Source organism: Amblyraja radiata, chromosome 12 (genome assembly GCF_010909765.2).
Source record: "Amblyraja radiata isolate CabotCenter1 chromosome 12, sAmbRad1.1.pri, whole genome shotgun sequence".
Lineage (NCBI taxonomy): Eukaryota > Metazoa > Chordata > Chondrichthyes > Rajiformes > Rajidae > Amblyraja > Amblyraja radiata.
The window spans coordinates 7,306,363-7,322,929 of record NC_045967.1 but is presented as its reverse complement, the minus strand read 5'-3'; the positions used below and the strand labels follow the sequence as shown (position 1 = coordinate 7,322,929).

At 45.3% G+C, this 16,567-nt stretch overlaps 1 protein-coding gene across 1 annotated transcript in view; it reads right to left on the bottom strand.

The window, feature by feature from the left end:
* Positions 1 to 16,528, bottom strand: part of atg4a (autophagy related 4A cysteine peptidase) — a 64,001-nt gene extending 47,473 nt beyond the window's left edge. The window contains exons 1-4 of the mRNA XM_033030159.1: positions 16,462 to 16,528; positions 13,611 to 13,721; positions 11,517 to 11,588; positions 4,680 to 4,778 (exon numbers count right to left, since the gene is read on the bottom strand). Coding sequence (XP_032886050.1) covers positions 4,680 to 4,778; positions 11,517 to 11,588; positions 13,611 to 13,721; positions 16,462 to 16,471 — 292 coding nt within the window. The 5' untranslated portion in view covers positions 16,472 to 16,528. The remainder of the gene's footprint in view (positions 1 to 4,679; positions 4,779 to 11,516; positions 11,589 to 13,610; positions 13,722 to 16,461) is intronic.
* Positions 16,529 to 16,567: the final 39 nt, after the last annotated feature.

Genomic DNA, 16,567 nt, shown 5'->3' with positions numbered 1-16,567 from the left:
ACAGGAAGTAGATGATGTAATAAGACATAGTGTGATATAGTATAATTGCAAGTAAAGGAAGCTTGAAGGTGGCAATACTAACGTGGTTAAGATGGCATCTGGGGCGATTGCCTTCATTAGTCAGTAGATTGGATGCAAGAGCAGGGAGCTTATGCTCAAACTTCATAAAACCTTGGTCAGACCTCAGCTGGACTACTGTGTGCAGTTTAGGACACCACACTATAGGAAGGATGTAATCGTGCTGAAAAGAATGCAGTGTAGATGCATCAAGATGTTACCTGGGACGAGGCATTCGAGTCATGAGGTGGAAATGGAGAGCAAACGTCTATTTTAACTAGAGTGGAGGAAGTTGAGGGGACATGACTGAGCTACGTCAGAAAGTGAAGGGTACAGATTGGGTAGACTGTGTGAACCTTTTGCCTTTATCAGAGGTGAATAAAACTAGGGGTCAAAGATTTAGAATGAGGACCAAGAGATTTCGAAGAGATCAAGGGGGACCTATTTTTTACCCAGGGAACAGTGTGTACCTGGAATGTACTGCTAGAGAGCAGGATGGAAGCAGTCACTGACACCACTTACGAGGTGCACCTCAATCGCCTAGGTATTGAAAACCATGGGAGATGGGATTAATATAGATCGATGTCCACTAGTGGGCCAAATGGCCTTTAACATGCGGTCCGACTGTAGATTTTAAGGTAAATAAAGCGATTGACAGGTATTCAGAGCAAAGGTGCAGGGTAGTGATTTGGGGGGGGGGGGGGGATTAGGTTGCAGTTTGATGAAAAGAACCATATCGTCACCACAATTGAGGAAAATTAAAGGCAGGCACATGGGATTCAGTCATCATCCAAGCCACTGTTAAAGCTGTATACATGTAAATAGGAGTAGAAACACATTGTCTGGCTCCCCAATTCAATATGATCCCAGGTCTCTTCTGTGTCAGTTCCATACAGTTCTCCATTCTGTGATCTTTCAAAAATGTATCTACCTCTTCGTTGAATGCCTCCGGTGATCTAACTTCTCCAGAGAAACACAAGTAGTAATTCTTATGCATCTCAGTTTTAAGTGATCATTTGAGATTCTGCCTCTGGTGAAAACATCTCAACATCCATCCTGCCATGTTGCCTTAGGTTCATGAGGTTCATTTATTGTCACATACACCTATTGGTTTAGTGAAATTTCACTGCCCAGGTCAAACCCCTGTCTCACGGTGCGAGTCCACCCACGAGTGATCCCGAGTTTAAAACAAATCAAACTCGTGGTAATCACGTAGAATTAACGTCGGAACTCGTGGACGGAACTTGGCGACTCGTAACGCTAACGGCAGGTACTCAGGAAACTTGTTAACTCGTGAAAATCTTTCAACATGATGAAAGATTTCCACGAGTCAAATTTACTCTTGAAGTAAAAATATTAAACTTCTAAACTCGTTGTAAGAACGTAGTAGCTCGTGAGTTTACCGTAGTGACTCGTGAGTCTACCGTGGGCACTCTTTAACTCAGGCAGGACAGGCAGCATCTCTGGAGAGAAGGAATGGGTGACGGGATGACGTTTCCAAAATTCTGCTGCGTCTTTGTGTTACTCCAGCACTGTGTGTTCACTTTTTGTCAACCAGCATCTGCCCTTTCTTGTGTATGACATTATTTGTATCCGTGGCAGTTGATTGTCGCTCCCTTCAGTTTCCCAGGGGGTCGGGACGGGACTGGAGTTGGCAGGGATTACTGACCTCCTTGATTACTGACTCCCCCCCCTGCTTGAACCAGTGAGTCACATTTGCAAGTTTCAAATCATCTATTACCCTCTCAGAATTCAGTGAATTCAGTCAATGCTTCCAGCATCTCTGCAGTCTTTTCTTTAAACTGCACAGATGCAGGCCATTTAGTCCTCGCAATTTACCTGCATTTAATCCCAATTATTTTTTCCAATATCTTGTCCCTGATGATAGGAGTTATTAAAAGTTCTTCCATCTTTTTTTTTTAAACTAGCCTATCTGTTATCTTTGGGATATTTACAATTCTCTCCACCATAAAACCTGATGCAAATTAATTCCCCAGCTTCACCCTTGAGTTACTTTAACTATCTCTTCCTTTTTGGTATGTATAGAAATCCTTACTGTTTCTCTAGATATTAAGTGCCAACTTTACTCTCATAATGAATGGTATCAGACTACTATACAGTTGCAGAACATAGAACAGTTCAGCAGTACTGAGCGGAGGTGTTCAGCGAAATGATTGCCAAGCCTGCGCTTGGTCTCGCCGATGTAGAGAAGTTGACACCTGGAACAGCGGATACAGTAGATAAGATTGGGGGAGGTGCAAGTGAACCCCTACCTCACCTGAAAAGACTGTCGGAGTCCTTGGGCAGAGTCGAGGGGGAGGTAAAGGGACAGGTGTTGCATCTACTGCAGTTGCAGGGGAAAGTACCTGGGGAGGGGGTGGATTGGCTGGGAAAGGACGAGTTGACCAGGGAGGAACGGTCTTTGCAGAAAGCAGAAAGGGGTGGTGATGGGAAGATGTGACTAGTATTGGGATCTCGTTGGAGGTGGCAAAAATGTTGGAGGATTATATGCTGTAAGCGACGGCTGATGGTGTGGAAGGTGAGGACAAGGGGGACTCTGCCTTGCTATGAATGGGGGGAGGGGGAGCAAGAGAGGAACTGCGGGATATCGAGGAGACCCTAGTGAGAGCCTCATTTATAAAATGGAATAGGGGAACCCCTGTTCCCTTAAGAATGAGGACATCTCCGATGCCCTGGTATGGAAAACCTCATCCTGGGCGCAGATGCAGCATAGATAGAGGAATTGGGAGTAGGGGATAGTCTTTACAGGAAGCAGGGTGGGAAGAAGTGTAGTCGATAGTCTGTCTCCTATGATGGAGACGGTGAGATCTAGAAACGGTAGGGAGATGTCGGAGATGGTCCAAGTGAATTTGAATGCAGGATGGAAATTAGTCGTGATGTTGATGAAGTCAGTGAGTTCTGCATGGTGCAGGAGGTAACACCAATGCAGTTGTCAATGTAGCGGAGGTAGAGTTTGGGGATAGGGCCCATGTACGCCTGGAACAGTGATTGTTCAACGTATCCTACAAAGAGGCAGACATAGCTGGGGCCCATGCGAGTGCCCATAGCTACACCTGGGGAGTGGAGCAAGTAGGAGTCGTCGAAAAAGTTGTTAAGGGTAAGGACCAGCTCCGCTAGGCGGAGGTGAGTGTTTGTAGAAGGAAATTGTTTGGTTCTGCGGTCAAGGAAGAAACGGAGGGCTTTAAGACCTACCCAGTGGGGGATGGAGGTGTAGACTAGACATCCATAGTAAAGATGAGGTAGTGGGGGCCTGGAAATCAGAAGTTATTGAAGAGACGAAGGGAGTGTGAGGTGACTTGGACATTGGTAAGGAGGGATTGGACCGAGGGGGGGGGGGGGGGGGAATAGGATGGAGTCGAGGTTTGTGGAAATTAATTCAGTGGGACATGAACCAGCAGAAACAATGGGTCTGCCAGGACAGTTCTGAAAGATGGCTGCAATACAGGCCTGGCAGAGCATCACCAGAGAAGACACCCAGCAACTGGCGATGTTTATGGATCGCGGACTTCAAGCAGTCATTCCATGCAAAGGATATGCAACAAAATACTAAACATGACTACTTTCATTTGCATGACATTGTTGTGTCCCAAACATTATGTTGCTGTGAAATGGGGGGGGGGGGGACTATGTATAAACACAGCTGTAATTTCTACATGGTGAAACCAAAATATATAAAAATGGTCATTATTAAAATCTGACAATGTGTACTTTAACCACATGTGATTTTTTCTATTACAAATCTCAATTGTGGAGTACTGAGGGAAATAGATAAATGATGGGTCTTTGTCCCAAACATTAAGGAGGGCACTGTAAACACTATTGAAATTATTAACCTGCTGTGCTGAAGGAGCATAACACCTCAATGTACTTCGAATTCTGAAAGTTCTATCACAAGATTCTTCAACCAGGTTTCCCTATGTATCTGTTTGTGCTGAATAAAGTATTCTAACATCTACAGCTTATGAGGATATTTTTTGAAGACTGGAGGGCCTGAGCCTTAGGGAGAGGTTGAGCAGGTTAGTTCTTTATTCCTGGGTGCACAGTGTATAAAATGACGGGAATAAGTAGAGTGAATGCAGAGTTGTTTTCCCAGGGTAGTGGAATCAAGAACTAAAGGGCATAGGTTTAAACTGACAGGAGAAAAACCAATTGGAATCCGAGGAGAAACTTTTTCGGTGCACGAAGTGAGCTGACAGACGAAGTAGTTCGTGCAGATACAAAATGTTGCCGTAACTCAGCGGGACAGGCAGCATCTCAGGAAAGAAGGAATAGGTGACGTTTTGGGTTGAAACCCTTCTTCAGACTAAGAGTCAGGGGAGAGGGAAACAAGAGATATGGAAGGGTACAAAAAGAATGTAAGGTGTGGAAAAGTACAGATCATAACAGACGATGATCAAGGAAATGTACAATGATTCATTGTTGGCTGAGGGGAAAGTGACACAAGGCATCCAAAGTAAATTTAATCAGGAGGGCAGTGAAACTAGTCAGAGACTAGGATGAGGGTGGGATGGAGAGAGTGGGAAAGCAAGCGTTACTTGACGTTAAATAAATCAATATTCACACTGGAAACATTCTGTATTAAGACATTACAATAGACATACCTATGCCAAGGTGCTTGCATATCAATGCTTGTGCCAGGATCATCTGCCCACAGCGTAGCATACACCCCCAGCCAGCATCAGAAGAGGGGCCAGTTCCTCCTGTGTGCACAAAAGACAGAATTTGCTATATATTTTCAGAACCATTCCCCATATGAATGTTTTACGTTTGCAAAGGAAATTAAAATATAAATTGTGTAATTTTCCCCCAATTTGATTTGAATCTCAAATATGTTTTATTGTTTTGTTTAATTACTGGGGGGGGACGGGGGGGACATAATAGATAAATATTCATGTAAAACACAGACACACAATACAGATTTGCTGGAGTTGCACAAAATATTGATGGCTTTATACAGAGCAAAGAAGAATAGATATCACTGGAAGTAGGTAGAATGAAATGCTGGAGAAACTCAGCGGATAAGGCAGCATCTATGGAGCGAAGGAATAGTTGACGTTTCGGATCGAGACCCTTCTTCAGACTGGAAGTGGGATCAACGTAATAGAAGTAGGAGCAGGAATCGAACATATGTCTGATCTAGGGCCAAAGGAGACCACAGATGAAGCAGAGCTGTGCAGACAGAATGTGCAAGTCAACATTCAGGGTCGAGAACCTGCATCAGGTCTGAGGAATTAGGAAAGACTGCCATTTTAAAGCAGGATGAATGGGGTTGCATGGAGCCTGGTAGGTGAATGGTGGAATCAGATGGGGATGGGATGGTTGGCGATTGGAACCAGATGGGTCAAGGGAATAGGAAAGGGGAACAAAGGGAGAATAAAACTAGGTGGACAAGTGAGTGTCAATTACCTTATCTCCCTTACTTCCTCACCCCAATTAATAAATCTGCTCCATCATTCCTCGTAAGACAACCCCTTCACTTTAGAATCAATCTAGTGAATATGGATGGCAAATATTTATCTCCTTAAATAAGGGGACCAAATCCATACACAGTACTCCATCTTGATTTCACAATGACCAGGACAAGTGTAGCAATACAGTGGTATTGTATCACATTGAATACAACGTTCTAATTGTGTTGCTAATCACTTGTCTGGGTGCTCCTCTTTTTTTTTCTCTTTCATGTATAACGATACCCAGAATTCTCTGTACACCATCATTCTATTGTCTACAATATAAAACATTACAGATACTGGAAATCTGAAATAAAAACTGAAATATAAAATGCTGGAAACATTCAGCAGGTGGGGCAAAGGGAAAGAAATTGCCTTTCGGGCCTAAGCTCTTTATCAGAAGTATTCTAGAACTGAACTATTAAGTTTCTCTTCCACATATGCTGCCTTACTTGCTGAGTTTCCAGCACTGTTTGCTTCTCTAGTCAACTTCCATTTAAAGTAATATTCTATTTTTTCTCCTTCTGTTAAGTTTATACTCACTTGATTAAACTCTCTATAATCACTTTGTAGATTTCATGCCAGAATTTTTTCCACTACTCATCTGTGCCTCATCAGCAAATTTCACTATAATATAGCCAAAGGCTTAGGACACACATTTAAGCAGTAGGCAAAAATTGCAAGGAGGAAAATGGAAAGCCATAACTATGGTACCAAATATGGCAGCAGTAGCATAATATGTAACATAAATTTCACTATGTAATGTTTAATAACATATGTGACAATAAATACCAATTGAACCCACTAGAAAAAAGTGCTGGCTGCAAATATTCAAGAGAAAATTGCTCAAACACTTGAAGGTAAAAATTGTGCAAGGCTAAGGAGTGCAATGGGACCATCTAGATTCCTCTACACTGAGCTGGTGGAAACAATGAGCAATACAGCTTTCTTCTGTACAGCAATAATTTTGGATTCTATGATTCAACTCAAAATTCAGAATACTGCACAAGAATGTTATTTGTAGGAAGGAACTGAAGATATCTCTTGAGAGATGGAATGGATGACGTTTCGGGTCGAGACCCTTCTTCGGACTGAGAATCAGGGGAGAGTCAAGGAGACTAGAGATATGGAAGAGCAAGGTGTGAAAATTGTTAGCTGAGGGGAAGGTGACAACGAGACACCTTCCCCTCAGCAAAAATAATCAGGAGGACAGTGAAACTAGTCGGGGAACTAGGGTGGTGGAGGGACAGAGAGGGAAAGCAAGGATTACTTGAAGAGAAATCAATATACATACCACATTAAGAATGTTGCTTTTATATCCCTCGCTGTCATTTATTTAACATGTTATCATGTCTCTTTGAACCTCAACTACACACACACACAATGCAACACTTTGTACTGTAGTCATTATTACCATGTACTGCTTTACACAGTGCATGATCTCAGATATAACTATCAAATGGATAGCTCTTGTTTCTCAAAAACTGCAAGAAGATCTATATCCGTCCGTATCACAAGCACAACGGCATATCGGCCTCTTTCCAGCTTCCAAGCAAAGGACATTGCCTGACAATAAAGCACTTCCCTGTAGTGGACTGTTTATTCAGATTACGATCCTAGAGTAACTACACATTGGAAAAACCAGTGTCCTAGCCTTGACTCACACTTGGATGTGAGTGGGTGAAAGCTTTAGAGTGTCGTCGGAAGGCCCAGAAATGATCATGATGACGATTCACTCCAGGGACCAATCTTGTTATTTGCATAACGCTAAACAAACAATATTTTGCATCTGACCTAGTGAGTATGTTAATCTTTTTGTTTTAGATTTGTTATCTTTATTAGTTTGAGATACATAAATCATATACAATGCATAATCTGGGTCAAGATTACTGTACATACGAGTGCTCAAGATTCATTTTTGACAGAATTAACTAACAGAAGAGAGAGGAAATCACAGACAATTGGACAATCTACTGAGCAGACAAAATCAACAAATTTGACAACTCAGTCGGTTCAGCACAATTTAGATGCTTAACTTTTGCACACTATAATGCCTCGGAAGATACTTTAAAGAACCTTACGGGCAGGCAGCCAGCTTTCCTGCTGCCCAGAGGAATCCACTTGAAACCGGACTGGACAATCTCCTCTAGGTTCTACGAAGCAAAAGACCATAACACAAATAACCAAGTACTTCAACACTAATTCGGAACTTCCCCCAAAACCCATATGATAAGATGGAATGCAAAGTAGAAATGTCAAATGTGTAGATAGACGTGAATTAAGGCAAGTCATTGCGATGTACTAAAGGAGACTTGTGTAAGTAACAGACTGCCAGCTCCCAGGTAGGCTGACCTCTACCGTGCTGAGGTCAGGCACCAGCTTTCAAACACTTCCTCATACCAGTGTCTTGTTTGTGTGCTGTATAGAATGTTTTGCTGAATCCATCAAGGGCAATGAGAGCTAAGGAGGGGTGACATTGCCTGGCAGAGGGGGTACTGAAATCAAAACCTCCCTATGTCATCATCTTCTGCTCGGTCAGTCCGCAGATTGATAGTGCCTGCAACCAATTGGAGTTGGCACCTGGAGCCAGAATGAACTGCTCAAAGAGCGAGACCATGCTCTTCGGCAACTGGCCCGCCTGACGGAATGTCCTCACCCACAACAACTTCTCTTTTGCCTCCTCTCACGTTCTCCAAGTTAAAGGAGTAGCCATGTGCATTCACAGGGGCCCCAGTTATGCCTGCCCTTTTGCTGGTTACGTTGAACAGTCCTTGTTTCAGGCGTACACATGGCCCTATCCCTCAACAGATAATTGCCTTCTGCATCTGTGCAGAATCCATGGATTTCATTAACTTCACCACTAACTTCCACCCTACCCTCTATTTCATCAGGACTGTCTCCGAAACCTCTCTCCCCTTTCTTGATCTCTCGGTGTCCATCACAGGAGACATACTATAAATTTACCAACTTCCGGTTATCTGGACTACACTTCCTCCCATCCTGCATCTTGCAAAGAGGCTATCCCCTACTCACAATTCCTCACTCTCCGTCACATCTGATCTCAATTCTAGGACATCCAACATCCTCTTTCTTTAGTAAACGTGGTTTCCACGTCATTTCCTTATGTCATAGAGCGATCCATCACCCGCGTCTCCTCTATGTCCTGTAGTTCTGTTCTCGCTCTCCCTCCCCCAGACGGAACAAGGATAGTGTTCCCTTGGTCCTCACCTTGCACCCCACCAGTCTGCGCAACCAATGCATCATACTTCGTCACCTTCAACGTGATCCCACCACGAGTCACATCATTCCATCTCTTGAAGAGTCTAAAAAGCGCCTCAACCCAAAATGTCACCTGTCCACATTCTCCAGAGATAGTGCTTGATCGGCTGAGTTACTCCAGCACTTCATGTCCTTTTGCAGGCCAATCTTTGTCCCCTTCACTATTAGGTCTGACCAACAGAGGGTGCTGAGGACCTTGTTCAGAGCGTGTGCGGTCGTGGCACCGAGGGACGAGAAGCCGAAGCAAAGAAGTCGAAGCCAATGAACCGAATGGAAACGAGGCCAAAACATCAAATAACCGAAAGAGTACGAAGCCGAAACTCCAACTAACTGAAAGGATGGGACGCCTAAATGCAAACTAACCGAAAGGGCGGGACGTCTAAAAGCCAACTAACCGAAAAGCTAAGTCGCCTAAAACCAAACTCACCGAATGGCCGCTCTGTCGAAACGCCACCTACCCGAAAGGCGGCGTCGCCTACAAGCCAACAAACCAATTGGTACTCAATAAAAAAGTCAAATAACAGACATGACGTTGCCTGGGGGGTGGGACTTGTCAGCGATTGGTCCAGACTCCCACATCCATCACATCACTGTGAAGGGATGAACATTGTCACACACCTCCGCTCCACCCGACCCACAGCCCGCGGAGGGTGGCCGTGGGAGAGTGGGGGCTGTCCCGAGGGATGCGCACCTTCGGCTGCTTACAACTTGGTGCTTGGGTTCAAATTGCCCAGTCACCTATGGCTCGTGTGGGAAAATGTGATGTGATGGATGCGGGGGTCTGGAACAATCGCTGACAAGTCCCGCCCCCGGCAACGTCATGTCCGTTATTGGACTTTTCTGTTAAGCGGCATTCGGTTCGTTGGCTTGTAAACGACACCGCCTTTCGGGTAGGTGACGTTTCGACAGAGCAGCCATTCGGTGAGTTTGCTTTTAGGCGACGCAGCTTTTCGGTTAGTTGGCTTTTAGGCGTCCTGCCCTTTCAGTTCGTTTGCATTTAGGCGTTCCATCCTTTCGGTTAGTTGGCGTTTCGGCTTCGTACTCTTTCGGTTATTTGGCGTTTCGGCCTCGTTTCCATTTGTTTCTTTGGCTTTGACTTCTTGTCCGTCGGCTGCAGGACCTCCAGCAGCCCACTACACCGCTGCCTCGATCCAGACACATCGACCATCGAACCGTGGAATACTACTTACTTTACATTTGGTCACATGAGATTAGGCACAGAGAAATTCTTTGCTTGCATACAAATAGCGGTCACCTACGGCGCTGACAAAGTTACAAAGCAGGCTGACTCCTCCTTTTGTTCTCTCCGCCCCCCCCCCCCCCCCCCCCCCCCAAGGCAAGGCCACTGCAAAGCATCACCACGGCTGACGTCCCATCGTCGCAAGCCTTCATCACTGCCAGCATTTCACCGCTGTTGTGGCCTCACTGCTGCCGACACCCCGCTTCATGTGTCCGTCTCTTCCGTCGGTCGGCGTCATCATCGGCCTCCTCACCAACCTCTCCACAACGCTGCTGTGTCCTCTCCTGAAGCCTCCATGGTGCCGACCCGGGCCCCAGCAGCGGGCTCCATCGGCTGCTGCCGACCCGGGCTTCGACCCGCGAGGTGAGACTCCTCTGACCGGCCCGCGAGGCCCAGTTCCACCACCCAACCCGTAAGACCCCAACCGGGCCCCTATCTGGCACCTTAATAAAAGCCTCCAGCTGCGCTCCCAATCCACAGACGCAGCCCGTCAGGTAGCCTTCTGTCTTTCTTCAGTGTCGTCCCTCGTCTCACATGACCACCATTCGGTCATCGGCCCCCTGAGGGAGCCTCCTGCAGCCAACCTCGTAGCACCCGGAGCTTTTTTGAGGGTGTCGGAGGTAAAACACTATCCGCTTACAGGCGCCATTGTATCCGTGTGTCTGCCGCCGCCATCTTGAATTATGAGCCACTTAAAGCAGGGAAGGATACAAAGTGCTGCAGTGACTCAGCGGGTCAGGCAACATCCTTGGAGAACGACTGGTTACACCCTCTCCTCTGACCCAGAAGGCTGAGTGACTCTAAATCTTTGCTGATACTCGAGAGACAACAAAGGAGAAAGCTGTGCAGGCAGGAACTGCAGATGCTGGTTTACACTGAAGAAATTCATAAAATGCTGAAGTCAGGCATCATCTCTGGAGAGACCTTCTAACAGGTCAGGTCTAGAAAATAACTGGTAAGATCAGAAATGGAACACTTGGCCTTTCTTCCTTTGCAGAAGTACAAAAACATGGAATATCACATAAACAGATGAGCAAAATACATATTTTGTCAAAATTGATAAATTATTCCATGGATTAATTTACTGCCGAACAAAGTTACATTATAATCTGAGACATGGAAGACTGACAAGATATTACAACAGAAAAATTACTGAATGTATAATTTATTGGGCCTTTGGTGTTCCAAGAAAAAATGAGATAGGTTGTCTGTGATGGAACCGTTTTCAATATACTCCATCCTTAGAGTATAATGACCAGACTGAAGGACAATCTCAGAAGATCTCTTCAGGGTGTTACATGAATGAAAGTTATTGCTGCCCGGTCTTGGAATATGCAACTCTCAAAATTAATACTGATAATTGGGCAGTGAGGGGCAAAGACTTACCCCTTCCAAATCATACACTGCATTTAACCAACTGTACTAAAGAAATACTGGGTCACTGGATTGATTAAAATCACAATACTTACCAATAGGGGAGAACTTCTTCCTATATGTAAACCAAAGCCTTGACTTGACATCAGAGAGGAGTTCAGATCTTTCTACAAGAAGACATATGAACAGTGAACACTGAGCACTGAGTAGTGAGGATCTAGCAACACATTCACTGATACAGAAGCATTGGTAAAATTGCATTCCACAACATCAACTGAAGTTACACACTCATGCACCAAGGAATATAAACCAGCTACAAATTAGATCTCTACTGTCTCAATTCGATGAGAGACGATCCCATGGAAACAACAAAACTCTATGGAGCTTGGCAAGTAAATCCTTCTGCTGGTGCTCCAGTACTAGGAAAGGAATAGTTTCTTTATTGTCATTGTAACATGAACCATGTACAACGAAATTGTAAATGTACAACGAAATTGTACACTAGACTAGACTACTAGTCTAGTCTCAAAATAATGGATCATTATACATCAGAATGTATTAAAAAATACATTTTCTGATTATACCTATCAGGACTATTATAGCTCATTTTAGTTTATTGTCACATGTACCAAGGAAAAGTGAAAAGCTTTTGCGGCGTTTCCCTCCCCCCCCACCCACCCCCCGGGATTGAGGGCCGGCCCAGGTTCTCAATGTTCAGCTGGGGTCCAGGGGAGGTGAGGGACAGTGACCCGGGGGTCGGGCATTGGAGCGGAGCCTTAGCCCGAAATTCATCCCCACGGCACTGGAGGCGGCACCGACGCCCCCACTCACCCGGTCCGCTCCTGGCTCCGGGCCGGGGTTAAAACTCCATGGGGTATGGACTGCGCGGCCGACGGACACAGAGCCGCTGGAGGTGCGGGTGGGAGGTGTGTGCAGTGCCTTGGGGGTCGGTGCTGGGACCACCGCCGTGTCTCACCTATCACACCATCCGCACGGGAATGTGTAGTTTAGTATAGACTTTAAACGAAACTACCCTTTTCCTCCCAAATCATCCCGCGGGCCGGATTGGACCCCTTCGCGGGCCGGTAGTTTGACACCCCTGCTTTAAACCAATGCCCTCTCGTTCTTGAATCACATATCCCGGGAAAAAGACTATGCATTCACCTTATATATTCCCCTCGTGGTTTTTACTCACCTCTAAACCAATTTTTGCTTTATTTTGAATTTCCAGCACCTGCAGATTTTGCTTCAATGAATGTCACATTGAATCATTAGTACTGCACTTACATTGGCATTTTAAATAGTGTGCGATGGGCTTAAGACAATCAAATTGCTCGTTCTTTACGGGAAACCCGCCGACAGAGAACTATTCTCATTGGTGAACGTGGAGGAGATCTGGAACCCTTGGGCGGATTGAACTGTTCGTGACTTTATTTATTTATTTGTTTAAGATTGAATGTGAGAAATTCTGTGATCAGCGTGAGAATTTCGTGAAATGTGTGAGTCTCACGCTCAATGCGTGATAGTTGGCAGCCCTGCACCAATGAGGTAGATAGTAGTTCAGCACTGCTCACTGGTTGTGGTAGGATGATTCAGTTGCCTGATAACAGCTGGGAAGAAACTGTCCCTGAATCTGGAGGTGCGTGTTTTCACGCTCCTGTACCTTTTGCCTGGGGGCGAAGAGGGAATTGGCCAGGGTGTGACTAGTATGTTCGGACAGGAAAGCGGCACTGAAGTAAACAGCTTCTTCCTGTTTCCATTTTAAATGTTTTTGTGCATTTATGTTCCTATTGCATAATGCAGATCCCTACACCTTTTATCTCCCTCTCACCCACTGATCCACATACATCTCCATACACAGTTTCAACAGAACAGCCATCAGCCTGAAACATTAACTCTCATACTCCCTACCTAGCTCTTTCCTGACATCAAGCCAGAGCTAGGTAACCCGTAAACAGGCCCTTTGGTCCAATGCCCATGCCAATTAAGTTGGCATTCTGGGCTAGTCCCATTTGCCTGCATTAGGCCCATATTCTTCCAAATGCTTCCCAGCTAGAGACTTGCTGAAGATTTCCAGCGTTCGCAATGCTTATTTCAGATTTCAAAAACTGGAACTATCTGAGCTGGCATAGCATACAGAGTTCCTTGAAACATAGTTTAAATGAGTTTATTTGTTTTAACCAACCTACCTGTTTTGGGGTGATATTGCTTTCCCAGAATCCATGTAGGCTCTTCTGTGTCTGGAAAATCCTCAAGTAGTTCAGAAAAGCCAGGTATTTGGTTCTCACACTTAGCAAAAACTGTAGTGATAGAAAGCAGATGGCCCAGTAAAGAACAGCTATTCATCACAAACAAAACACACTTCTGACTAACTATTCTAAACTCCCAACAACATTCTAACCCAGCTAACTAGGATATTCAGAAAATGGCTGTGTTTATTGTCAGATGCACACAGGTACCATAAGCTGCAGGTGCAATGGAAAATATTGCTCGCAGCATCATCACAAGCACATAGGCTTAAAAATAATATTTAAAGTATTCTAAAAGGAGACTACAGAAAAAACATAATTAGAAAAAGAGCAAGCCCAGGGTAGTGGAAGTGTTGTGTTGTCGATAACGTAACAATGGAGTCATTTAATTGTCATCAAAACCAAAAGCTTTGTTCACAAACATGCTTCCTATAGGAAAAGAGATCGACCATTTTATACCAATACATGACATTTCTTTAACTGCCCTCTAAAGTATCCAAACAAGCCTCCCAGCTGCATCAAACCTTCAGCGACAGAATGAGAAGATTGCTGCTATGGTTTTCCTAACGAACAAGGGGTGGGCAATAAATATCAGTCTTGCCAACAATACTATATTATAGGGATGAGCAATTTAAATTTAATAATTCATGAACAATACTTTTACTGTTTCATCAGGTTCAGTGGCGGATTGAAGGAGTGATACACACTGGCAGTTGCTCTCTTGGACTAAATATTTAACTTTTGAGTAAATACTTCAGGAGGATGTTGTTACTATTTGGATCCAAATCATTTTACTTTAAGTACATGTCAGGTTTTCATAAACGTGGCTCACTTTATAGGGAAGTCTGTAGAATAACTACTATGAGACTGGTTACAGGATGTACGACTACCTAACAGACCTTCTCCCCAATCAGGGGTTCACACCCATGTAAATCACTGCATTAATCATTGACAGGCATTATGAGTAGCGAACAAGGCTGCTTTCCTTCACTTTCAACATAAATAACCCGCAGCACTTTCCTCTGAGATCAGAGACATTTATCAAAGAGCACCGAGTTCTGCTCACCCCATTACAGGAAGCATGTGGAGGCTTAGAAGAGGGCACATACGATGTTTACCAGAAAGCTCCTGGATCAGAGGGTATTAACTATAGGTAGAGGTTGGACAAACTTGGGTTGCTTTGTCTGGAACTTTGGAAATTGGGAGGACATCTGATAGAAGTTTATAAAGTTATGAGAAGCATAGGTGGGATAGACGGTGAGAACCCTTTTCCACAAGGTAGAAATGTTAAAGAGTGGAGGATGGAGGCAGATATAATAGTGAGGTTTAAGTGGCTTTAAGGTAGGGACAAGAACATGCAGGGAATGGATGGATATGGATCACATGCAGAAGAGATGTTTAATTTGGCATCACATTGGACACGAGAATTGTGGCCTGAAGGACCTGTTCCTGTGTTGTACCGTTCTATGCTCTGGCACAGATTGAACATGGGAGCCTTCCTCCACAAAGCTCTTTTCATTTACTCACTAATTAATTTATGGAAACCAAGTGGTTCAATTTGTTTTTAAATCTCCCTGGCTTTAGTCCCGATTTTGATTAGTCATTCCCACTGTTGGATTCCTTAACATCCACTTATTTACTTTGTACCTGTAGATGGAAAAAAATAAATGTGATACCCAAGCTCCTCTTTTTTTTTGTTCAAAAAGGAACTGCAGATGCTGGAATATCGAAGGTACACAAAATTGCTGGAGAAACTCAGCGGGTGCAGCAGCATCTATGGAGCGAAGGAAATAGGAAATAGGCGACGTTTCGGGACGAAACCCTTCCGGGTTTCGGCCCGAAACGTCGCCTATTTCCTTCGCTCCATAGATGCTGCTGCACCCGCTGAGTTTCTCCAGCAATTTTGTGTACCTTCTCTTCTTTTTTGTTGCGGCACCATCCTATTGCAACACTTTGCAAGCAGATCCATCCTCACATGTTGAAACTTATTGGCAGGAACGTGGCACTGGGGGGGCAGCTGTGGCTCACAATCCTCACAAGTTGCCAAAGGATCGACACTCGGCACCGACCGAGGATGGACGCGGTGGCTATTTTGGATCCCAAGTCATTATTACACGAAGTGCACGTCACGGTGAAAGCGTCAACAAGCTGGCTTTCTCAACTGAACATCACAAACAAGCCCCACTACTTCACCCATGGAGCTTCCCCAACACGGGGGGGGGGGGGGACATCGACAAACATAGACATAGAAACATAGAAATTAGTTGCAGGAGTAGGCCATTCGGCCCTTCGAGCCTGCACCGCCATTCAATATGATCGTGGCTGATCATCCAACTCAGTATCCTGTACCTGCCTTCTCTCCATACCCCCTGATCCCTTTTAGCCACAAGGGCCACATCTAACTCCCTCTTAAATATAGCCAATGAACTGGCCTCGACTACCCTCTGTGGCAGAGAGTTCCACAGATTCACCACTCTCTGTGTGAAAACAAACGGCTCCTTACAACAAGTAGACGACAATAAGAGCGCGCTCCCTCCCTCCCTCCCTCTGTGCCGGAGATACAGAGCAGAATAAATAACTGATGACAACATGCAGGAGCAGCTCTGTCTCATGACACCCGCCACAGCAGCAGCTGCCGCCACAACCACCACCACCCCGGCGATGGGCACAATAGCCAGCGCTGCCGGGTTGTGTCGGTGTCGGTGGCGGCACCATTGTGCCAGTGTGGAGTGGGGGGAGGGAGGGAGGGAGGCGACGGTACAGTTCAGTCACTGACGAGCCGGGACGTTACCTGCCTCCATCCTCCGCCTGCCCGCCTGCCTGCCAGCCAGCCCGCGCGGCGCCCTCTGGGACCTGTAGTCCCCCGGCCCCTCCTCCTGTGTCCGCGTCATCCGCAC